This window comes from Triticum aestivum, chromosome 3A (genome assembly GCF_018294505.1).
Source record: "Triticum aestivum cultivar Chinese Spring chromosome 3A, IWGSC CS RefSeq v2.1, whole genome shotgun sequence".
Classification (NCBI taxonomy): Eukaryota; Viridiplantae; Streptophyta; class Magnoliopsida; order Poales; family Poaceae; genus Triticum; species Triticum aestivum.
Window position 1 is genome coordinate 572,997,380 of NC_057800.1, and position 25,476 is coordinate 573,022,855.

General features: G+C 46.9%; 2 protein-coding genes across 3 annotated transcripts; one reads left to right on the forward strand and one right to left on the reverse strand.

The window, feature by feature from the left end:
• Positions 1-13,524: 13,524 nt before the first annotated feature.
• Positions 13,525-15,899, forward strand: LOC123062298 (3-hydroxybutyryl-CoA dehydrogenase). Its single transcript, XM_044485754.1, has 4 exons — positions 13,525-13,835; positions 13,934-14,171; positions 14,670-14,782; positions 15,304-15,899. Exons 1-4 carry the CDS (start codon positions 13,642-13,644, stop codon positions 15,671-15,673), a joined length of 915 nt encoding a protein of 304 aa, XP_044341689.1. The 5' UTR covers positions 13,525-13,641; the 3' UTR covers positions 15,674-15,899.
• A 306-nt stretch (positions 15,900-16,205) lies between these two features.
• LOC123062296 (phosphatidylglycerophosphate phosphatase 1, chloroplastic/mitochondrial) lies at positions 16,206-22,201 on the reverse strand. 2 transcript variants are annotated; one of them, XM_044485753.1, is made up of 6 exons: positions 21,613-22,201; positions 21,443-21,523; positions 20,976-21,049; positions 20,783-20,890; positions 16,471-16,617; positions 16,206-16,365 (listed from the first exon to the last, which is right to left on the reverse strand). In XM_044485753.1, exons 1-5 carry the CDS (start codon positions 22,184-22,186, stop codon positions 16,480-16,482), a joined length of 975 nt encoding a protein of 324 aa, XP_044341688.1. In that variant the 5' UTR covers positions 22,187-22,201; the 3' UTR covers positions 16,206-16,365; positions 16,471-16,479. The 2 variants fall into 2 exon arrangements, with proteins under 2 accessions (XP_044341688.1, XP_044341687.1); XM_044485752.1 differs by having other exon boundaries at positions 16,206-16,617.
• Positions 22,202-25,476: the final 3,275 nt, after the last annotated feature.

Below are 25,476 nucleotides of genomic sequence, written 5' to 3' on the forward strand. Positions count from 1 at the left end.
GCGCCGAACAGACAGCACCTCCGCGTTCAACACACGTATGGAGCAGCGACGTCTCCTCCTTCTTGATCCAGCAAGGGGGGAGGAGAGGTTGATGGAGATCCAGCAGCACGACGGCATGGTGGTGGAAGTAGCGGGATTCCAACAGGGCTTCGCCAAGCGCTGCGGGAGGAGGGAGATGTGTCATGGGAGGGAGAGGGAGGCGCCAGGGCTTAGGTATGGTTGCCCCCCCTTCCCCCCACTATATATAGGGCCAAGGGAGAGGGGGGGCGCAGCCTTGGCCCTTCCTCCAAGGAAGGGTGCGGCCAAGGGAGGAGTCCCTCCTCCCCAAGGCACCTCGGAGGTGCCTTCCCCCTTTAGGACTCTTCCTTTCCCTCTTCTCTTGGCGCATGGGCCTCTTGGGGCTGGTGCCCTTGGCCCATATAGGCCAAGGCGCACCCCCTACAGCCCATGTGCCCCCCCGGGACAGGTGGCCCCACCCGATGGACCCCCGGGACCCTTCCGGTGGTCCCGATACAATACCGGTGACCCCGAAACTTGTCCCGATGGCCGAAATAGCACTTCCTATATATAGTTCTTTACCTCCGGACCATTCCAGAACTCCTCGTGACGTCCGGGATCTCATTTGGGACTCCGAACAACTTTCGGGTTACCGCATACTAATATCTCTATAACCCTAGCGTCACCGAATCTTAAGTGTGTAGACCCTACGGGTTCGGGAGACATGCAGACATGACCGAGATGACTCTCCGGTCAATAACCAACAGCGGGATCTGGATACCCATGTTGGCTCCCACATGTTCCACGATGATCTCATCGGATGAACCACGATGTCAAGGACTTAATCAATCCCGTATACAATTCCCTTTGTCTAACGGTACGATACTTGCCCGAGATTCGATCGTCGGTATCCCGATACCTTGTTCAATCTCGTTACCGGCAAGTTTCTTTACTCGTTCAGTAACACATCATCCCGTGATCAACTCCTTGATCACATTGTGCACATTATGATGATGTCCTACCGAGTGGGCCCAGAGATACCTCTCCGTTTACACGGAGTGACAAATCCCAGTCTCGATTCGTGCCAACCCAACAGACACTTTCGGAGATACCTGTAGTGTACCTTTATAGCCACCCAGTTACGTTGTGACGTTTGGCACACCCAAAGCACTCCTACGGTATCCGGGAGTTGCACAATCTCATGGTCTAAGGAAATGATACTTGACATTAGAAAAGCTTTAGCTACACATGATCTTTAAAAACGCACGACGTAGATCCTATAATTCTTTATCTATACCCGTGAATTCCTAATGGCGACTCCCCCACCTCCACCCACCTCTGGCGATTCCCATGGCGATTCTAGGGTTTAACCCTAGGATCTCCTCCCAACGCCCCCAATGGATGGCCTCCTCCACTGGGATTTCTCCCCCGGCCTCAAGGTGGAGGCACAGGTGCGTGCAAGGTTTGGATCTACGGTCCACTTCCTCCCCAACCCCGGCTCCAAGGAATTCTTCCTTGAAGTTTCCTTCTCCTCGGCTTCCTTTCCCTTCTCGGTGGATTCGGTGGGTTTGGCCCTTCAGTCATGTATTGGAGGTCTTGTGGCTGGTTTCAATGTTTTGCGACTGGGTGATCGACATTTTCGATTTTCAGTGGCCTCAAATCGTGTGGGGCATTTCATATTTGGGTTAAGAGACCGTATTTGGCCAGACTTTATCTGTCATTTTCATCTTCATAGATCTGGGAACTCACGTCCACGGCTCCCCTCATGGCATGCTGATTCTGAGCTAACTGGTTTGGCTTCCTCACCTGGTCCGGCGATTAAATCTAAATGGCTTTCTAACCAGAGTAAATTACCATTGGATCCTGCGTCATTGCCAGTACTGCAAAAATTGGGTTTCACTTCGCCGCCGACGGACTTGCATTCCGGCGAGCCTTCTGATCGGATCTCCTTTGGTAGTTTTTCGTCTCCGATTTCTTCGGATTCTTTTCGGATTGGTCCATGCCTTTACCTATTGTTCCCGTTATTCCTGGAAGGTTGCCATCTTTTCAGGGGGTAGGATATATTGTGGGCTTATGGGATTCTATTCCGGATGAGGAACTTTTTTCTGTTCTGGAATGCTGGCAGGCCGGATATGATAATGATAATGTTAAGCTTCTGGTGCAAATTCCGTCAGTCCCCACCAAGGAATACATTTACAAAAGGCTTTTGCATTGTTCTCTCTGCGATCGTCTTGGCCATGTTGATGATGTTTGCACTAGGGATTTCTGTCAGCGCTGTGGAGATGACTCTGGCGCCTGCGCCTGCTTGACTACACGTACTGATGATCATAAGCATGTGCCATGCAAAGTGGGCCCGGACCCTTTGGGCTTTCCGTGTAATGCATGTTCTGCGGTTGACCACATGACTAGGCTTTGTCCGGGGCTTTGTCGCTGTTCTCTCTGCTTTCGACTGGGCCACAAGTCAAGCAAGCTTACGACTTGTGCTTTTCTCCCTTGCTGGGCTTGGAAAATAAAAAATCTAACACAATCGGAGAGGATCTTGCCTCGGGCTGCTGCGGATGAACCTGCGGTTGGTAAATCTGTGGATATTGGTATGGCCCGTGTTGTTAGGGATCCGCTAGGGGGTTGTATATGGAAACAGAAACAGATAATCCCGCACCACAAGGAAGTGGCTAACCTCCATTACTTGACAATACACCTACCCGGTCAGGGTGTAGTCAATTCTGCCTGCCAAAAACCCCAATCGGGTGAAACGACGCTCTCCTCGAGTTCTACACCCACGCCCTCACCATCGACCGTGAGCAAGAATCCACCACCTCCTACTCTGGCGAAATCTCTCAAGCCGCCGCAGCTCTCGGCTCCATCTGCCATGGCGAACTTCCCCGTGAGCCCGTTTGCCTTTGCTCCGGATGAATCCACCTTCGATCGCGGGCCTGCTCACCGGGTCCAACGTCAAGTTATGGTGGTGGATGATCCGCCTCTAAATCACGATAGGTATGCCATTGTTTCCGTCCACCCTCCGGTCCCTGATCATCAGAAGGAGTTCTGGCTAGCTGAGGTTTGTCGCATTATCGTTGGAGATTTAGAGTATGAACTGCTAGATGATTTTGTTTACCCACTGGGGATCGGGTGTGTTGTGTTTGCGGATATGGAGAGTAGGGATGCTGCCATTAGAGAAGGACCACATGCTTTGACCGATGATTCCACTTTCTCCCTAGTTCCACATGATGAGAGTATCAATATGCGCATGCCTGCCTTTGAATATGAAGTTTGGGTCATGTTTCTCGCTTTTCCATTGGACTATCAAACTGAGCATTATGTCCATAAGGCTGTCTCACACTTTGGGAAGATGCTTGCCTGGCCCCGTCCGGGACAGAACAAGGCTAGAATCCTTGTTAAATGTCATATCAAGGATGTTGCTGAGGTGCCGCATAGTCTTGTGATTACCAGGGTTGGTTTACTGCCAGGTCTTGCTCGCTCGTGGTCGGTGCCTGTCTATGTTCTGAATGGTAGAAACACTATTCCAAACTTGGTTGGTAATGAAGATGTTCCTTTGCTTTTGAATGCATCTCCACATCCATATCAGCTTCCTTACTACACCCTCATGCAGCAAACACGAATTGATGAGATGGCGGCTCAGGATGCTTTGAATGATGCTGCCTGGAATGCCCTGGAACCTGCTCAGGATGTTCAGGAAAATGGGTGGGGCGTGTGGCCTGTGATCCCTCCACCTTACACTGGGTTCAGTTTCAGGACCTTCTTTCAGTATGATGGTCCGTTTCTCATGGATGGTGTGGTTCCGGAGCATAATGTGCAGGATAATCTATCTGACATTTGGTCATCTGATTCGGAGTTTCAGGCAGTGGAAGCTCTGGCTGATGGATTTGTGAATGGCAACCATGCAGCCAGGTTGGAGTTCGTCAGGGCTGGGGGAAGTTCTGTTTTTCTTCAGGTTCCAGTTGATCATGAGTTCTTGCTTTGGATTGGGGGTATGCTCAAGTGTATATATACACCAGCTATCACCCTTCAACATACTTCTCCTGTGATGTTACCCCTAAACCCTTTTCAGAGTATTCAGAATCATCTTAATGCTGCTGCTGCAGCTTGGATTGAGTGTATGGTGCCTGAACCTGACATTTTCTCAAGGATCTTTGCTACTGCAATTCAGTGGGGGACAATTGTTGTTCCATCGTCTATGCTATCGCCTGAACCCAGGGCTCGGTTGATTGCTGCGACTTGGAATTTGCCTGAACACTCTCCTGGCCTCAAGGCGGTCACGCAGCTCGTCCCGGCAGAGGTAGAATCTCTGATAGTGCCTTCATCAGACCAGCCTACTGCACTTCAGGTGCTTGCATCCTCTTCTGTGGCTACTCAACACCGCAATGTGTTAGTGCCTTTGGACACCACTACTGTCAGACGGAGCAATCGATCCAACAAGTATGACGGTTTCAAAATCAACCATGATACAGACACAAAGCGTTCCAAGTCACGGGTGAAACCACGTGAGATTCCTTTTGTCAATGTTGTTTCTTTGGCTGCTGCTCCTGTGCAGGTGCCCAATGCTGCCTGCCCCCCGCCAACTCCGATCGAGGATCTTCAATGGATGGGAAGCAATTGTGGAATTGCCCCTGAAGCCCTCTCCCGTGAGAAGCTACTGGATGACCAGCGCTCGTCGGGAGCGGATGAAGACTGAAGTCTTCCCTTCCGATGAATAAATCGTGGAATGTGCTCTCGTGGAACATCAGAGGCATAAACTCTGATGCAAAACTTTTGGCTATTAGGAATGCGATCGATACTAGCGGTTGTTCTGTGCTATGTATCCAGGAAACTAAACGTGAATCCTTCGATCTTGCCTTTATTAAGACTTTCTGCCCTAAGCGCTTCGATAAATTTGTTTTTGCGCCATCAGTGGGTGCCTCTGGTGGCATCATTGTCATTTGGAATAGTACTGTGTTTACGGGCACGTCTTGGTTTGTGGATTCTTTTGCCATTGGGATTTCTTTTGTGGCCACGCAGTCGAATGACTCGTGGAAGCTGGTTAATGTCTATGGCCCCTGCTCTGGTCAGCGTAGAGTGGATTTTACAAACTGGCTTTTTGATTTGAATATCCCTGACGATGAAAATTGGCTAATTCTTGGCGACTTCAACTTTATTCGATCCACGAATAACAGAAACAAACCTGGGGGTGATGCTGCGGACATGTTGTTATTTAACGAGCTCATCCGTGCACAATCACTCATGGAATTACCTGTGAAAGGCCGAGCATTTACCTGGAGTAATATGCAGGATGATCCTCTGCTCGAACAGTTGGATTGGTTCTTCTCATCCTCTTGTTGGACCACCTCCTATCCAAACACAATGGTCCTGCCTCTGGGAAAACCAGTGTCCGATCACATTCCGTGCGTGGTCACAATTGAATCAAGTGTCCCCCGATCCAAGCTTTTCCGGTTTGAGAATTTCTGGACTAATCATGATGGGTTCATGGAGGTTGTTGCTAGCTCATGGTCTAAAACATGTCACGCACCCAATGCCGCGGCGCGAATATGTAAAAAACTAAAAAACTTGAGATATAATCTCAAGCGATGGAGCAAGGGTGTCTCGAAACTCAAAGTTCTGATTCAAAACAGTAATGAGACTCTGGCCATCATGGACACCCTTGAGGACAAACGACCTTTATATGTCCAGGAGTCAAACTTCAGGGAGATATTGAAAACCCACTTACAGGCCCTGCTCAAATACCAGAATGAGTACTGGCGAAAGAGATGTACTATTAGGTATTTTCGCTTTGCTGACGAAAATACTAAGCTCTTTCAGTCATTGGCCACGGAGAGGTATAGGCACAATGCCATTGCCATGCTTAGAGTTGGGGAGGTCGAAATTCATGATCATGCTGGCAAAGAGGGGGTCCTGTTCAATACATACAAGGATCGTTTGGGTTCTTCTAAACCTACCAGCATGAAATTTGATTTCTCTAGGATCATCTGCATGATTGATGGGCTGGACCAACTGAGTGCGCCCTTCTCTACTGATGAAATTGATGTTGTTGTTAAGGAAATGCCGAATGACAAAGCCCCCGGCCCGGATGGTTTTAATGGTTGCTTTCTTAAGAAGTGCTGGCAAATCATCAAGTCAGATTTCTATGACCTCTGTCACGCTTTCCATGCTGGGGGACTTGACATCACTAGCATTAGTGAGGGATATATCACCCTGATTCCAAAAATATCCTCTCCGGAAACGGCTAATGATTTCAGACCAATTACCTTACTGAATTGTTGTCTGAAAATCATTACAAAGATCTTGGCGAACCGGCTGCAGAAAGTCATTCTAAAAATCATACACAGGAACCAATATGGATTTATCAAAGGTAGGACCATCCAGGATTGTCTCGCGTGGTCGTACGAATATATTCATCAATGCCACTCGTCTGGGAGAGAGATTGTATTACTTAAGCTTGATTTTGCCAAGGCCTTTGATACGATTGAACATGCCCCCATGCTGGATATTATGAAACACATGGGTTTTGATGATAGGTGGCTAGGCTGGATGGAAACGATCTTTGGCTCGGGAGTTTCGTCAGTTCTCTTAAATGGTGTTCCTGGTCGGAAATTCAAATGCAAGTGTGGCGTGAGACAGGGTGACCCTCTCTCACCAATGATCTTTGTCCTTGCGGCTGATCTACTCCAAGCTGCCATCAATGACGCGTACACTCAGGGTTTGCTGGAGCTTCCTATTCCTCGTGAAAATGCGGGTGACTTCCCGGTGGTGCAATACGCTGACGACACAATCCTGGTTATGCAAGCTTGTCCCACACAGGCCGCCCGCATGAAACTTATTTTGGAGGATTATGCGGCCTCGGTGGGACTCAAGATCAACTTCCATAAATCGACCCTCATACCCATTAATGCCGATCACCAGCATGCTAGTGGGTTGGCAGGGGTGTTTGGCTGCTCTGTTGGCACCCTGCCGTTCACTTACCTTGGTCTCCCCATGGGGACGACTAGGCCAAGTGTTCTTGATCTCATGCCATTGGTACACTCGGTTGAGAGGAAAACATCCACTGCCCTATCGCTGATGTCGTCGGGGGCCAAATTGACGCTGGTCAATTCGGTGATCACCTCCATGCTGATCTATGCAATGTGCACGATCAAGCTGCACCCTAAAGTGGTTGAGCACCTTGACAAACTGCGCCGCTACTGCCTCTGGGCAAAAAATTCTGACGATGGGATCAAAGCCAACTCCCTTGCTGCCTGGGAGCTTGTCTGTCGACCCAAACGGTGTGGTGGCCTCGGTGTTATTGATATCAAGATACAAAATGCCGCGCTTCTCCTAAAGTACTTATTCAAGTTCTACAATCGTGAGGATGTGCCCTGGGTTCAGCTAGTCTGGGAGGCGTACTACCCGAACAAGGTGCCGCACGCCACTGAGCTAATGGGCTCCTTCTGGTGGAAAGACGTAATGCAGCTCAGTGGAACCTTCCGTGGGGTCGCCAGGGTCATCCCCGGGGATGGATGCAGCTCTTTGTTTTGGAAAGATGTCTGGTTTAGTGACACTGGCTCCGCACTGATGGACACGCATCCGCGAGCCTTCTCTTATGCTCTGAACGAGGATGACTCCGTTGCTAGGGTTCTCAGGACCACTGATCCAGCCATGATCTTCAGTCTGCCTCTTTCGGCCCAGGCTAGGGAGGAGATAAGAGAGATACAACAAGGGTCCTCGCATGTTTGTCTGGAATACGGTTCGCCCGACGTTTGGGTCTGTGAACTAGGACGTTATTCGTCAAAGAAGTACTACAACCACTGTTTCAAGCAGGTGAAAGCTGATGAGGCCTTTGGTTGGCTATGGAAAGCCAAATGCCCGATCAAGTTCAAGATGTTTGGGTGGCTGCTTATGGTCGATCGTTTGAACACCAGGAACATGCTGAAGAGGCGGCACTTTGCTGTAGCCGGGGGCAACTACACTTGCATGCTCTGCCAAACCCCGCCAGAGGAAACCGTGGAACATCTCTTCTTCGAGTGCCCTTTTGCCAAACAATGCTGGAGTAAGGTTGGTCTGTCCTGGCCAGGAGGAACCAATAGGCTAGCCATCTTGCATGCTGGGAGAGAGAGCTGGCGTCGGCCGCTTTTCATGGATATCTTCCTGCTTGCTGCTTGGAGCCTGTGGATGGAAAGAAACAACCAACATTTCAGGGGGGTCCCGAGCTCGTTCGTGGCATGGTTGGCTAGGTTCAAATTTCTGTTGGGTTTGGTGATCCATAACTGTCCTGAGAAAGTTCATCCTTTTCTCTCTGACTTCATTGTAAATTTGGACAGCTAGTTCTGCTTCTGCAACACTTACGGCCGGGGGGCCTAAAACCCATTGTAACACACTTGTAACTGTTATGTTGTGAGTAATACAAAGTCAGTGGGAGCCTCTCCCTCTGTCGCTAATTCTTCAAAAAAAACTACATGATCTTTGTGCTAGGCTTAGGATTGGGTCTTGTCCATCACATCATTCTCCTAATGATGTGATCCTGTTATCAACGACATCCAATGTCCATGGTTAGGAAACCGTAACCATCTATTGATCAACGAGCTAGTCAACTAGAGGCTTACTAGGGACATGGTGTTGTCTATGTATCCACACATGTATCTGAGTTTCCCATCAATACAATTCTAGCATGGATAATAAACGATTATCATGAACAAGGAAATATAATAATAACTAATTTATTATTGCCTCTAGGGCATATTTCCAACATTTATAATTTTGATTGTTTCATGTTATTACCATAGCACTTTACATACTTTTGACATCAATTTATATTATTTTTATTTGGAGTAACCTATTAATCCAGTGGCAAATGCCAGTTCATGTTTTCTATTTTTTTGTTTTTTTGGTGAAAATTTCACGGAGCAGGAATGACCTGAATTTTTTTGTGATTTTTTTATAGAATAGAGGACTCCCATATCAATGAGATTGATGCCAGGGAGCCATGAGTGCTCCACAATGGCAGACGGCATGGGTAGGCCCCTACCTGCGTGGGGAGGGGGCGTGACTGGTCCCTAAGACGGTTGGAGCACTTCTTACACCGCAAGAAAGCTATTTTTATGGAAAAAATCATGTAATAAAATCAAACCGATCGGATCTTCGGATATTAAAGAAACGATGGCCGGCCTCAGAAACATTATCGAAAACAGAAAGAAACTAAAAGCGAAGACATCCAATCTCGGAGGGGCGATGGAGTATGCAGATTTATGTGGTTGGGCACAAAACTAAACTTGTACTGCCTTTTCTGCACTATATTGTGTATATATATAATCTTGAATCGTCTAGCGATGTTTTTGACATGTTAGGTCCCAAAAAGAACATTGGGACCACAAAGTTATGTTTATCCAATGAAGAAGCTATATTTGCTCCCAAAATAAACAAATAGCTGGAGCTTCCATAATATCTACTGAATTATACCACCAGCTTCAACTCCTCATTTGGAACACATAATACATTTACACGTATTCTATACGAACCCAATGGATTTGGTATAGTTTCATTGCCAAAACTATACAACAGTAATCAGACCAAAATCAGAATACCTCTCACAAAAAAGAAGAAGAAGAATGTGATGAATACATGAAGCAATAAAATGTTCTGATCCACATCTTTTATGCCACGTCGAGAGACAAGACAAAATCAATCTATTGATACACGAGCAAGTAAGATAGTGGGCCATCTTTTTATGCGACCCCGACCCAGTCAAAATATTTTTTCTTCTTACTCACTGATTGTGTGGGCAGTTTTTTCTAATCAATCCGCAAAAAATTGTTCCTACGCATCAGCCTGCTAGTTCCCACTCACCGTTGTCCCCTCTCACTTTTCATCCTGGTTCGTCCCTGTCTTTATCCTAGGAATCTTTCTAAGTTTCTTCACTTGGCACAGTTTCAAAAATATACCTACATGCAAGAAGTAAATGTTACAAAGTTACCTACAATTGCACAATAATATACTAAGCCATCGGGAAGAAGATCTAGCTACCTTCAATGGTAAACAACAACAATAACTCACATTGTCTCTATGTAATAAGAACATGCATATTGAGGTGAAATAAAAATTAGCACAGTATGAATAAAGCTATGAATATTTAGCACACTAGTCCCGTAGGAATTTCGTTGGGATGTAGGATCCCTATGTTTAAATGGCAGAAAAGAAAATTTCCCTATAGGAATCCTACCCCTATGGCCTCTCTTTTTACTGACGAACCAACAGTAGCCCTGCTTTGCATTAAGAAGAGAGAAAGAGGTATAGTGTCATGTTCTCGTGTATTTAGCACTGAAAAAACAAAGAAAATCTACAAAGAGGTTTGAGTGAAGACCTTTAAAATGGAATAAAATGAATCCTATAGAAAAATTCCTAAGGATTCCAATCTTGTAAATCAAATGATCACCATACAACTTTTTTCTAAAAAATTAAGTTCTCCAATAATTCTATGGAATTTCTTTGAATGAAAGGAGCCCTGCAATTTATAGTTTTTTCCTTTGTTCCAAACACCCCTCCAATAATTGTCATGCATTCAATCAAGATCTGATGTACCTGAGCTCGTTTCCTGCTAAGAACATCTCCAATAGAAGATATAAATTTGGAGATGTAAAAATGGGTGTTGTATAATTTACATCATAAAAAAATCCCAACTCCAACATGAGATGTATATTTGGTGATGTAAAACTAGTGCTCCAGCAGATGATGTAAATACATGATGTAAAATTAGTTCAACTACTACATCGTTTCAAACATAATTTAAACATAGCAAGTTCGTTTGAAGCAAACATAGTTCTTAAAACGTAGTTAAACATAGTTCAAACTACTATATCCATCAAACTACTACTCCTCCGAGTCCACTTCAACTTCATAAAATGCGGCGGAGCTCAAATCGGGCGGCGACTGAGCTGCAAATGTGGCAAGGCGGGCCGGTAGAGTTCGAATCAAGTGTCGGCCGAGGATCAAATGCGGCGGGGTGGGCCGACGTAGCTCAAATCAAGCGGCGGCCAAGCTTCAACTGAGGCGGGCTTCGAATCGGGCGGCGACAGGGGCGGTGGAAAAGTGGGGTGGATGCGGCCGATTTGCAAGTGGGGCGGCTGAAATGCGGCGGAACCAGTGGTAGGGGGTGGAGGCCGGATCTGGCGGTGTGGCGGGGTCCGGTGGGCGGGCGACGCGATGGCAGCTGTGCGAAGGGAGGCAACGAGGTGGTCGCACTATGGATGGAGGAAAGAAGAAGTGGTTGTTGGCGGTTGACGTGCGGTTGGCCACTTTACGTATAGGTTTACATCTTGAACGGTTGGTGATGCATATTTTCATCTCTAAGGATTATATTTTACATCACTCGGTGCAGGTGATGTAAAATTTTATACATCTTCTTGGAGCAGCGGTCCGAGGCCTTGGATGCAAAAGTTACTAGTTATTTATATATCTACAGAAATGCTCTAAGAATTTGACCTTAGATGTATATTGGGTTTTTCCTTATATGGAAGTTGCTCTAACGTCAGCTAGTTCGGCGCGGTAAGACTAGTCACAGTGAGGAGTAACTTAGAGTAGTAACATGCATATGTTACTATTCTGTGTTACTACCTCCACAGTGGGTAGTAACATATGTATTATGTTATGCATCACTTCATTTATTAGGCTATAGACTCATTTTTTTTTATACGTGTGATGTTACAGTAACTAGCTATGTTACTACATGTCTCTCTTTCTTCATTAATTACATGCCACATCACCTATTTTGTCTAGATACGTGTAATATTACCACCTATGTTACTCCGAGAAAATTGAATATTTGCCACTTTAAGCATCGGGCTTCTCAAAAATGCCACTCTCAAGGTGGGCTTCTCAAAAATGCCACCCAGCTCATGGACATCTTGATTACTATGCCATTTCCCCCGTTTTCCTGTTTCTTCTTTAGTTTTTTCATTTACCTGCGCTTGAAAGGACAAGACTACCCCTAGATATGTACACGTACCTGATTGCGTCGTGTAGGCAGTCGACTTGTTGTGTTGCCCCTCACGCGCGCCACCAGCCTGAAAAACAGTTGATAACACCACGCGCAGGCGCAGAGCCGCAGATCGCCTACACACCGCCGCCGCCGCTGATCGCCTGGACGTCGCTGCCGTTGATATCCTTGACGCCGCAAATCGCCTATACACCGCCGCCGGCGCCACCGCTGATTGCCTGGACGTCGCCGCTGTTGATATCCTTGACGCCGCCGGGCTGCCGATCCCTGGGCGTCTCCGCGCTGCCTATCCATGGACGTCGCTGGCGCCAATCGCCTGGACGGGGACGCCACGCACCATGGTGCGGCAACGACAGCATGGAACCCAGTCCTCTGCACTGTATTTTGCTAAGCCTTTCTCTTGCTTTGTTCGCATGATCTTAATTTACAAAACTATACCGTGTATATCTGCAACTGCAAGTAGATATATCTAGATTATGCATCCAGTTTAAGCACTCTGCACGTGAGCTTGGCCTGGTGCGAGCAGTCGTATAAGATAAAGAATAATTATGAGTTGTTGTGGAACAGTATTAAGAGAATATCTAACGCATGGTGGCGAGCAGGTGAGGGCGAGGTACAGCTGCGATTAGGCGTGGCGTGGGTGACCGGCAAGAACGAGCTTCGGCGGCACGCGCAGGCGTGGCCGAGTTACAGGCTTACAGCAGCGAGCAATCGGACAGCATCGGAGCATCCCATGGGCGACCCAATCGAGCCACGCACAAACCAGATAAGGTTAGGAGAGACAAGGGCACTTTGGTCCTTTCAAGCGCAGATAAATGAAAAAACTAAAGAAAAAACAGGAAAACGGGGGAAATGGCATAGTAATCAAGATGTCCATGAGCTGGGTGGCATTTTTGAGAAGGCCATCTTGAGAGTGGTATTTTTGCGAAGCCCAATCTTTAAAGTGGCAAATGTCTAATTTTCTCGTGTTACTCCTGTTGGAAATATGAGCAATTTACCGAATGATTTTATTAACAGAAATACTAGATAAAACATGACTAATATAGTAGAGAAAGCATGACTAATATAGTAGAGATAAAACAAGTCATGCGTTCTGACAGAGAAAAGGAAAATAGCTTCTGCATATATGAACCGTAGCCTATCATATCTAAAGTAGACAGAATCAGAACCTTCAACAGGAAAGACAAGAACACGTACTCTGCCATGTCGTCGAGGAGGTCGTGGACGTCGGGGAAGAAGTCGTCGTCGGCAACCGAATCGCCCGTGATGAAGCAGCCAGTAGTCGTGGACTTGGGAGCGCGCGTGGATGTCCCTCTTGTTCTCATGCTCATACATGTGGGGAAAGATCTCTCTTATAAAGAGGTCCAACTCCCTCTAAACTAGCAATGTGGGACTAAACTTTTGTTCCACCTCTTGCCTTACACAAATGAGCTGCGTGGGCCTCTAGGATTTATTAGGAATTTTTGAAACTGCTATTGGGATAGGCCCAAAATAGACAAAATTCCAGCAACTCGCATTGTGAGTAGTCTAAGCAAGATCAAGCAGTATCGGCCCCACGACCACCACGCCAGAGCATACGCCATACGCCCAGGGCTGAAGCGTAGCAGGTGCAGAGAACACGACACGGAAGGCAGAGATAACCCCAACAAACTCCGAAGAAACGAAGCATGGGGACGCAAGCGGCGCCGGCGACCAGCGAGATCGCGGCGGTGGGTGTAATAGGCGCGGGGCAGATGGGCTCGGGCATCGCCCAGCTCGCCGCCGTGGCCGGCTGCGGCGTCTTCCTCCTCGACTCCGACCCCGCCGCCCTCTCCCGCGCCGCCGCCTCCATCTCCTCCTCCCTCGGCCGCCTCGTCTCCAAGTGAGGACCCGATCCCCTCGCCCCCCCCCCCCCCCGCCCCCCCCCCCCCCCCGCCCCCCCCGCCCTCGCAAAGTGACGCTGTTCGTTGACACTTCTAGTCTCGCCTGGTCACAGGTTGCGTGCGATGACTCCGTGAAGCGGATAAAGTGCGTCTCCGATGTGGAGGAGCTGCGGGGCGTGGATCTGGTGATTGAGGCCATTGTTGAGTCCGAAGATGTCAAGAAGAAGCTGTTCGTGGAGCTGGACAGGATCACCAAACCTTCTGCCATTCTTGCCTCCAACACCAGCTCCATTTCTATAACCCGGCTTGCCTCCGCTACCAGCCGCCCCTCTCAGGTGACCACTAATCAGGCTTATCTCAGCAGTCGCTTTCAGCTACACCAGTTGCTTGCTTGTCCGGAATTTACATAGGATGGTGATGCAGACCTTATCAATTGCAAGTGGGGCGGCAGTTTGGAGTTATAACGACCCCGTTTGTTATGTTGGCGGCTAAATTTGCCTCTGTCATGCATGCTACTCCCTCCGTTCCTAAATACTTGTCTTTCTAGGCATTTCAACAACAAGTGACTACATACGGAGCAAAATGAGTGAATCTACACTCTAAAATATGTCTACATACATCCGTATGTAGTAGTCATTTGAAATGTCTAGAAAGACAAATATTTAGGAACAGAGGGAGTATTACATAGGATTGCATACTCTACAACTTCAGAACATGTCTCAAGGCACTCCTGTAGCTTCTTAATTTTATCAATTCTCTCGTTTTCATGTCTTTATTGTTTTTGGAGCTTCTCTCCATGATAATAAGAAGTTAAAGAGATTTCCATGTTACAGGTGATCGGCATGCACTTTTTCAACCCTCCTCCTATAATGAAGCTGGTTGAAATCATACGAGGAGCTGATACGTCAGAAGAGATTTTCTCTCGAGTTAAATCTTTTTCTGAAAGGTAAGTGAAAGCATCATATTGCCCTGCCTAAGCTCACTTTAACATAGCCTTAAATGTGATCTTGTTTCTGCGTATTACTATAGCAACTCTGAAGTGGAACCTACTTATGTAACTGGTTGCTGTTTAGATATAAAGTTCTATCCAGAACAAGCGTTCTGTAAACACAAACGTACCACTTCCTATTGTTAATGGATTCGTTGAGAACACAACAAACTTGCTATACTCTGGAGTTTAGGTATATTTTAGGTTCCAAGTCAGTCTTTACCTGGTAACCTAGCATTTTCATTGTAAAGAAAATGTGTCTTACCTTTGAAAGACCTCATTTGGCCTGTTTAGTTTTTGGTGTGAACAATATTTTTAGCCCCGAGAACTACCATGCTACCTACTAAACCACTTAAAATTTGTGCCACATACGTGGATGCATTAGCGCAGATCTTAGACTAAGGTATAATTGGTTCAGCCAAGCTGACTCTGATTTCCCTTTTAACCTTGAAATTGTCTAATGATTTTGATCTTTGCAGGATTGGGAAGACCGTTATATGTTCACAAGATTACCCTGGCTTCATTGTGAACCGCATCCTAATGCCGATGATCAATGAAGCATTTTGGGCACTTTACACTGGGGTAGCAACCAAAGAGGACATCGACACAGGGATGAAGCTCGGCACGAATCATCCAATGGGCCCTCTGCAGCTTGCGGACTTCATAGGGTTAGATGTTTGCCTCTCAGTACTTAGGGTGCTCCACAACGGGCTAGGAGATAACAAGTACAGCCCTTGCCCTCTGCTTGTCCAATATGTCGACGCCGGACGACTTGGAAAGAAGCGGGGACTAGGCGTGTACTCTTACGGGAGAAGCTCTTCATCCGTTAAACCCAAGTCGTCCCTGTGAAGTGTGAACATATCCATGCGGCTGTTGAGCAAAGAAATGAAATCGTGTGTGTACTCTCTGGACGAAAACAAAAGGACGAAAAGTAGTAGTACTTGTGGTCACTGAAACAATGGGTGTACTTTGTATGCACTTTGTATATCAGTGGAAGAAAACAAAACGACGAAAAGTACTAGTACTTGTGGTCACTAGCATCGGAATATAACAGGCTCACGCGGGCTTGGATTTGTAGAATCGTCAAACAAGCTTATCTAAAACAATGGGTGTTTACTGGTTCCAGTTACCATGTGAATCTTTTACATGTAAAAATCATGAAATTTACATACTAAGGGCCTGAAAATCCATGCCCTGCGCTGTTCCGTACTCTATGCTGACTGTGGTATAGTATGCAGTTTCAAGCGTTACAGTCTTACAAGTTACAATGATCAGATCGGCAGCTCCAGAAATGACCCCTACGCTGTCGGAACGTGCACAGCACACAGCAGCAGCCGTGCTGTCCAAGCACAGCAAGTCACCAGAGAAAGACATCACGACCTTGAACCAAAAGAAGCCACTGAACACGAACGATACCAAGTTTTTTTTTACACACATCATATTCCCCTCTATATTTAGCCCGATAAGAAACTGAAATTTGTGAGGTTCAGATAAAAGAATCCAACAAGTTCTCCAGACGAGTGTCAGTTGGTAACATATACTCCCTCCGTTCGGAATTACTTGTCTCGAAAATGGATGTATCTATAACTAAAATACATCTAGATACACCCATTTCTGTGACAAGTAATTCCGAACGGAGGGAGTACATGACTGTGCTATGCTCTAGGTGAGACTGGGCCTTCACACGGATCAAACTTCACAATCGTTCTTGCATCAGGGAGCAAAGGGTGCTTGAGTGGTCTGTGCCCTTTCTTGTACCAATAATTGATAATGTACGCTTCCAGTTTTCTAACCTGAGGAATTAACACAAAGTCAGAATCAACTTGAGACTATGCAAAATATCTACGAAAAACTAGCACAAGCAAGTCACATACTTGAAGTTGTTAAGGGACAGGAGAGACATAAAAGATTACATGGGCTGTGCGACAATGGGCCTATATAAGATAGGCATCATATCTGGAAGCGGTGTTTTGGCTCTGGGGCCAGATGAGCCGGGCATGAACAGTAAATTCGTTAAAAATAGTTTTAAAAAGATAAAAAATATTCTGATTTTTTTTGGGTGAAAGATGCTTGAGTGTGTGATGTCCGTGCCAAAACTCATTGTGTTTGGACATCTGAGCAGTCCACAGCAAAAAAAAAAAAAAATTGAGGTCTGAGAAAGTTTATTGTTTCTGCACTGTTCGGACGGATTTTGTCTTCTTTGCCACGAGCTCCTCAGATGTCCGAACACGATTACATTTTGCCCGGACATCACGCACTCGAACATCTTCCATCAAAAAAAAATCTAGTATTTTTTTGAATTTACTGTTCACCGAGAGCAGAAGAGCCCAGGCTCAGAAATGGATATCCGATCATATCCATACTATCTATACAGTAGGCCAATTTCAAAAATTTGAATCCAAGAATCAGAATGCATTATCAGTTGTTTATTGGGCTTCATCCAACTGCCACGCTTTGATTCGTGGCTACAGTAGCATTCACAATTATCTACTCCCTCTGTCCCTAAATACAAGTCTTTTTAGAGATTTCAATATGGATTACATACGGAGAAAAATGAGTGAATCTACGGAAGCGGATTAGGAGCACTCGGCGGCGCAGCACTCTGAAATCCTGCCCGCTACCCTAGTCGCTTGGGATCAGTGCCACTTTTGACGAATGTTTTGTTTCGTGTAAATACACAACCCACGCGTAGAAAGAAACAGTTCGTACCTGTGCTGCTCCATTTAATAGGAACACAGAAAAGTTAAGGGCGGGCAGCAGGAGGCTCTGTGAAATGGTGCCGCACGGGCACCGAGGCATACCGGCGAACGGCTGGACCTCCGAGCCACACGGGCATCAGCTTGACGATGTCACCGGAAGTACGTCCTTCTTGTGCCGTACAGGGGGCCAATGGCCATGGCATCGGTGTTTCTCTACGACTCTACGCCATGCTCACGAAAGCACCTCGTGTTACTTGTGGACCAGGGGATGTCACTACTCGCTGCCCAGCCTGTTCCCAGGCATCTTGGTCTCGTGGCTCCTGCTGTTGGACTTGGACAAGGTTCTCCTTGCCGTCAAGTTGGCCTACCCGCTGGCAGTGGCCATGCTCCCGACGTCCTCCGACAGAGACCCCCTTCCCCCGACAGGATATCAAGAATAGGACCAGCGAGGTGACGGGGAGCTACCGGAACCTGGTGCGGGAGGGACTGCTGGGCCGCTACCAGGAGCTGGTGCGACACCTACAAGTTTTTTTTTACTGCAAAGACCACTGGGAGTTTGTCCTGTGGCTGGTCATGAGGACGGAGGGACGGGCGGGTACTGCAAACTGCATACGGGCGCTCTTCTTGAAGTGATAGGAGGAAGATCTTCTAGAAGCGTCCTGCTCGGTTGAATGTGATAAATGACTATTGGAAATATTAAATGACGAGCATTGCATGACCGCCCCAGCGATGCAGCGGACCGGCTGCGAGGTCCAGCGACATGGACGCGGCAAGCTCGGACGGCTGCCTTGTTCCTCCTCAACGTTGTTCCCCGTCAGGACAAAGACATAGTCTTCCTCATTCCTCCTGGTTTTTCCCACGTCCACGTTGCAGAAGGAGAAGGGCAGGAGCTAAAAGAAGAAACAGAAAAGTAGAGAGAGGAAGAAGAACATGAGCAGTGTCCATGGTGAGGAAGAACTGGAGTCCAGGGGAAGATGGATGGGGCAGTTATGAGGAAGGGGAGCGTCTGCATTGAATTGGATTTGGCGTTGTTTGGCTGCTGGTAGATGAGTTCGACAGTGCATGGGACAGAACCGCGTGGAATTGAAGACACATATACCCAAAAAAACAAAGGACAATATAAGAGGATAAAGCTCGGAATACTCAGAGGCTAATATAATGATTGAGGATCCCGAGACACAGGGGAGGTTGAGATTTCAGTGCATGGCGTCGCCGAGTGCTCCTATGCCATTTCGGTGAATCTACACTCTAAAATATGTCTATATACATCCGTATGTAGTCCGTATTGAAATCTCTAAAAAGACTTATATTTAGGAACGGAGGGAGGAGGTCATTCCAGAAACATCCATGAATTAGAGCACTGAGTCACCGGCCCCACCCATCACGCCGCCGCTTGCTCCCCGCCTGCCCCCTCACTACATAAACTCCCCTTCCCGATGGACCTAGAGGACCCACTATGCCTGTCACTGCTGGCCAGTACTGCTCTCCAAATCATGTCACTAGGCCACTAGTTGTTTGGAGTCGACCTAGTCGCCGCATCTGCTGGAGCCGCACAAATCCCATCACAAAGCAGACGCCAGCAGTGGTACATGGCCTGGTGTTGGGCCGTCATGCTGCTGTTGGCTCCATAGATGTTGGAAGAGAAATGTGAAGAACATGAGAGCGTTGAGAGGTAAGAAAAGGAGAGCTGGGTGACAAGACCGAGTCAACGAAACAAGTGGGATGATGTCATAGTACTAAGTCCAACAGGCGGTCAAAAAATAAAACAAAAAATAAAAGGTAAGCAAATCAGTGGGCATTTCTGGGAGTCAAGGACGTCCTAAATGTACAGTAAAATAAAAGGTAAGCAAATCAGTGGGGTTTCCTCATAACGTGACTTATGCGAACATAAAATACATACTTCCTCCTAACCAAAATGAAAGTCTTTTACGACGAGTGGCTAGTTCGAGCAGGTTGGTGTGCTCACTAGCCGCCACCTGCGTTTGTGGCTCTACCTCCGTAGGGTGGCTGCTCATGTTTCCTTTTCTTTAAGAAAATGCCACCAGGGATATCAGGGCCTCACTTACCAGCATGGGAGGAGACATAAGGCAGATGCAGCATGAAACGTGCTATCTAGCTGTTAGGAAAGAGGATTTGACTATGGGAAAGGTTTTCTCCGCTATCTTCAAATCTGTTGGAGTTTATATTCTTATCCTTTCTTAGCCACCAAGTTGTAACTGGGCTATAAATAGTCACTACTAGTCGATCAATAAAGACAAGCAAGAATAATCCCAATTTCTCATCCCCTGCTATCTGCAGCTGGAGCCTCCTCTCTCCCGTCTAGACAGCCACGGGTAAACGAGACGTCCAGCCTCATCCTCCTACCAGCCATGATCACAACCTCCGCTCCTATCCTAAACCCTTCTTCTCACCTTTACGAACCACAACCCATGACAAGGGGTTAGTCCCTGGTTGGTCGAGTTTTTTCAAGTCTTTTAGGACATGACACGGTCTTCAAGATGATATTTTGACCATCAGTTCTGTGCAAACATGTGTCCTCACAAATAAATAATTATACATTACGGAATTGTATTTCATGATAAAATATTTAATATCAGTTTGATAGTTTGGATGTATTACTTCTTCTTTACAGATGGTCAAACCCTCGAACCGTAAGCAGTATGAAGGCCTCAAAACTTGACTGGTAAAATTTAAAACGAAATTTCGTTTTGGATGAGAGGTAGTACCTCTTAACATTATCACGTCCCTTGATTGCAAACAAACTTTGATAGGTAAAATAGCTGAATGTGAGTAGCATAGTTGTGGGAAAAAAAAACTCGGAGGACTATTCAATAGTAACTGACTGGCAAGAAATCACAATAAACGATTGGTTTTTCAATGGTTTAATCAGTACTCCCTCCGTTCCAAATTACTCGTCGCAGAAATGGATGTATCTAGAACTAAAATACATCTAGATACATCCATACCTACGACAAGTAATTTGGAACGGAGGGAGTAGATAAGAATAAATTGTCCACAAGAAAACAACACACTAGCAAGTACTCCCTCCGTTCCAAAATAGATGACTCAACTTTGTACTAACTTTAGTACAAAGTTAGTATAAAGTTGGGTCATCTATTTTGGAACGGAGGGAGTAACAGATAAAAGCTCATGCTTGGTCTATGGTGTTATCTTTGTAACTGAACTGTTTGTTTCCTATATTTTCGAGGTTGCTAATGTTGTTAAATTTCGTACGAGAAACATAGAGCATGGGTCTTACCTTTCTGACAATGTAAGATTCACCGACAAAACTCAATGGTTCTGTAAATACAGTAAGAAAACCATTCCTATTTCCATAGATAACATCAGTAAAGTATCTATCACCAACCTGGGAAAATGGGGGAAATATTAAAAAAATCAATACATACTGATATTAAGTAAGAACAGTCTGAACTGATAATAGCCATTCCTACCAGCACAAGATCTGAAGCTGAGCAGTCAAAATAACTCTCTATTTCCTTGGCTGCCCCAGCAGGCTTCTTTGCATCTGCAGACAATAGAGGAAACGTATAAACATATTAATATTATCCCTATTATTTTTTATGTGCACCAATAACGACAGGAAGCTTCTACCTCACATTGTCAAATTACGTTTCAGAAAGAAGATGATATAAAAACAGACTCAATAAGCATCTAAGTGCAAGTTTGCAATACAGAATTTTAGTGCTTTGGTATCATGGGATGCAATTCATACTTAACAAAATGGAATTTCTGAATGAAGTTACCATTATAAATATATCTGGTGACAGGCCAATTATCTTATTTTCATAAAGATGGCATTAGACTCTCATAGTATGCAAACTCCCATTTCCCTAAGGAGATCAATTCAGATATTTTGGAAATGGATAGTTCTAGAGCTATGAGGTGTCTGGGCACTTACCATGCCTAATCACATGAACCCCGTCGATAGTCGCCTCAATCGTACTGGCATCCGACCCATCTGGATCATACTGCTTCAACCCTGCACTGGCCCAAACACATCAATTCCATCATCACGCAAACATTCCGCCCAATTCAACGTTTTCTAAGAGCAGCGCGACCAAGCCAGACCTGCGGAGTTGCTGTAGACAGCGATGGCGCCGGGGAAGGCCGCGCGGCACTGGTCAAACGAGGCGGTCAGCAGCGGCCAGAGCTCGGGAGCGTAGGGCGCGGTGAGGGTGTTGTCCTTGTCGAAAACCACGCCGCGGAACCCGGCGCGGCGGAGCTCCGCCCAGTCCAGCCACCGGATGTCCTGCACCGACACGTGCGGCAGCGCTAGACGCGGCTCGGACGCCGCGACGGCCACCACCGCGGCCACGCCTCTCGGGTTGAAGCGCTGGCCCAGCGCGCGCGGCCAGGACGCAGCCGCGCCCATGGGTGTGGCTCTGGCGGTCGTGGAGGTCGCGGGAGTGGGTTCGGTGTTGGGGTTCGCGGCTTTGTGGGGAGGAAGGAGGGAAGCGCGGGAAGCTGGAGGGAGCAGTGGCGCCGGCGGCGGCCTTAGCATCAGAGCGGCGACGAGATTGTTGCTGTCGCCGGGTGTGCCCGAGTGGGGGAGAAGATCGGATGGATGTTCTTGCAGATGGACGTATGCCAATATGGCCCCACAGGCTGAGCTACAGTGGAAAGACGAAAGCGCATTTTTCATCTCAACTTATTGTGAAGTACTTCCTCCGTCCCATAATATAAGAACATTTTTGAGTGTAGTACCAAAAATGTTCTTATATTATGGGATAGAGAGAGTACTGTAGTAGTATGAGTTTTGTCCCTAAAACATTTTTTTAAACACTAAAACTTATGTTTTGGGGCCGTTCGGAAACTCTTCGCTGCGGAGCGGAGCGGCATCCAGTGAAATTTCGGCAAGCTGCAAAATGGGCGCTCCGCCCGCTCCGCTCCCTGGCGAAGGAGCGGAGTATTACCGAACACAGCCTTAACCTATGTCTTTCCCAACTTCTAAAGCAGAATAGACTTTTTTTTTCTCGTAGTGGCATTCCTCGGGTAAACCTGGTTTTGACTCTCTCTCTCTCTATTCTTCGTCCCTCCATGCTTAATAGCCAGTAGATTTAGTCCCTCACTATTCCTCTCGTGAGTTACAGCCGTTTGTTCAATTGGTGTCCGGAGCAAATCATCCCTCTCCTCACTCTCGTCAATGTTCGCCCCTTCGCTTGTGAGAGCCACCATCATTGTTACGACGAAGGCATGTAGCTAGCGGCGAGAGGTGTTGCACGGACTCAGTGACACGACACATGGAGGGAGCAAGCCACGCTCGGTGGAGTTTAGGTGGAGGTGGGAAGGCTTGATCATTGGCCAGTGGTGGATGGGTGAAACTAGTGGTGCCGGTGTTGGAGATTGTTGTCACTGGCGAGGGGGGGAGACGAGTTGCTCCCATCGCCAACCTCCTAGAACGGCGCCGCCACCTCGTCCATGTTCCCCGGTGCACATCTAAAGCGGAAGGACCTACCCCTATCGTCGCCTCCGAGAGCAACACTGCTACCTGGATCTTTGCGCCTCGATGTACATCTAAAGCGGGAGGAGCTGCTCTATAATACTTCTATGATGTAACTATATTTTTTGGTATTATAATTTTTTATGTACATGCGATATACACATCATTTATACATAGTTTTTCCACATGTTCTTATTATTTTTATTGTACTAACATACTAATCCGGTGTCGATTGCTATTATTTTTGCATTTTTTATGTAATGCAAAAAATATTTTTAGGTACACAAAAACGACATTGATATAAGTATTACAGGAAACCTTGCTCTAGAAGCCTAGTTGGAAGGGACCTACCAGGGCTCCACACACCCCTGTCATGCGGCCATGGCCTAGGTTCCATGGGCCCATCGAATGGAGCCCATGGACCTCCTCTCCACTGCCTCTCAGGGCCCATTTCTCTATATATACACCAAAACCCTAGTCATATTTTTTTGGAATTTTTATACTACCACCTCGGGCGATTTTGAAGCGGAGAAAGAAAGCCCTTTTCTCGCACTCCGTCGAAGAGGGTTAAATCCATTATCAGAAGAGACTCTGGACCTCCCAGGGCCATGAATACCAAGGACTAGAGGGGAAACCCTTCTCCCATCTAGGGGAGGCCAAGAAAGAAGATGAAAGAGGGGGACCCCCCCTCTTTTGGTAGTGCCGGAACTGAAGGAAATATGCCCTAGAGGTAATAATAAAGTTATTAGTTATTTCCTCATATCATGATAAATGTTTATTATTCATGCTAGAATTGTATTAACCGGAAACATAATACACGTGTGAATACATAGACAAACAGATTGTCACTAGTATGCCTCTACTTGACTAGCTCGTTGAATCAATGATGGTTATGTTACCTAACCATAGACATGAGTTGTCATTTGATTAACATGATCACATCATTAGAGAATGATGTGATTGACTTGACCCATTTTGTTAGCTTAGCACTTGTTCGTTTTAGTTTACTGCTATTGCTTTCTTCATGACTTATACATGTTCCTATGATTATGAGATTATGCAACTCCCGATTACCGGAGGAACACTTTGTGTGCTACCAAATGTCACAACGTAACTGGGTGATTATAAAGGTGCTCTAGAGGTGTCTCCGATGGTACTTGTTGAGTTGGCATAGATCAAGAATAGGATTTGTCACTCCGATTGTCGAAGAGGTATCACTGGGACCTCTCAGTAATGCACATCACTACAAGCCTTGCAAGCAATGCAACTAATGAGCTAGTTGCGGGATGATGCATTGGAGAACGAGTAAAGAGACTTTCCGGTAACGAGATTGAGCTAGGTATTGAGATACCGATGATCGAATCTCGGACAAGTAACATACCGATGACAAAGGGAACAACATATGTTGTTATGCGGTTTGACTGATAAAGATCTTCGTAGAATATGTAGGAACCAATATGAGATCCAGGTTCCGCTATTGGTTATTGACCGGAGACGTGTCTCGGTCATGTCTACATAGTTCTCGAACCCGTAGGGTCCGCACGCTTAAAGTTCTGTGATGATCGGTATTATGAGTTTATATGTTTTGATATACCGAAGGTAGTTTGGAGTCCCGGATATGATCACTGACATGACGAAGAGTCTCGAAATGGTCGAGACATAAAGATTGATATATTGGAAGCCTACATTTGGACATTGGAAGAGTTCCGGGTGAAATCGGAATTTTACCGGAGTGCTGGAGGGGTTACCGGAACCCCCCGGGGGTTAATGGGCCTTGTTGGGCCCTAGTGGAGAGAGAGGGGGGGCGGCCAGGGCAGGCCGCGCGCCCCTCCCCCTCTGGTCCAAATTGGACTAGGAAGGGGGGCGGCGCCCCCTTTCCTTCTCCTTCTCCCCCTTCCTTTCCCCCTCCTAGTAGGAGTAGGAAAGAGGGGAGTCCTACTCCTACTAGGAGGAGGACTCCTCCTCCTAGCGCGCCCTACAAGGCCGGCCAGCCTTCCCCTTTGCTCCTTTATATACGGGGGCACCCTAGAACACACAAGTTGATCATTGATCTCTCCCAGCCGTGTGCGGTGCCCCCCTCCGCCATAATCCACATCGGTTAGGCGAAGCCCTGCGACGGTAACTTCATCAACATCGTCACCACGCTGTCGTGCTGACGAAACTCTCCTTTGAGCTCTACTGGATCGTGAGTTCGCAGGACGTCACCGAGCTGAACGTGTGCTGAACGCGGAGGTGTCATACGTTCGGTACTGAGGATCGGTCGACCGTGAAGATGTACGACTACATCAACCGTGTTGTCATAACGCTTCCGCTTAACGGTCTATGAGGGTACGTGGACGACACTCTCCCCTATCGTTGCTATGCATAACCATGATCTTGCGTGTGCGTATGAATTTTTTTGAAATTACTACGTCCCCAACAGTGGCATCCGAGCCGGGTTTATGCATAGATGTCATATGCATGAGTAGAACACAAAGGAGGTGTGGGTGTGG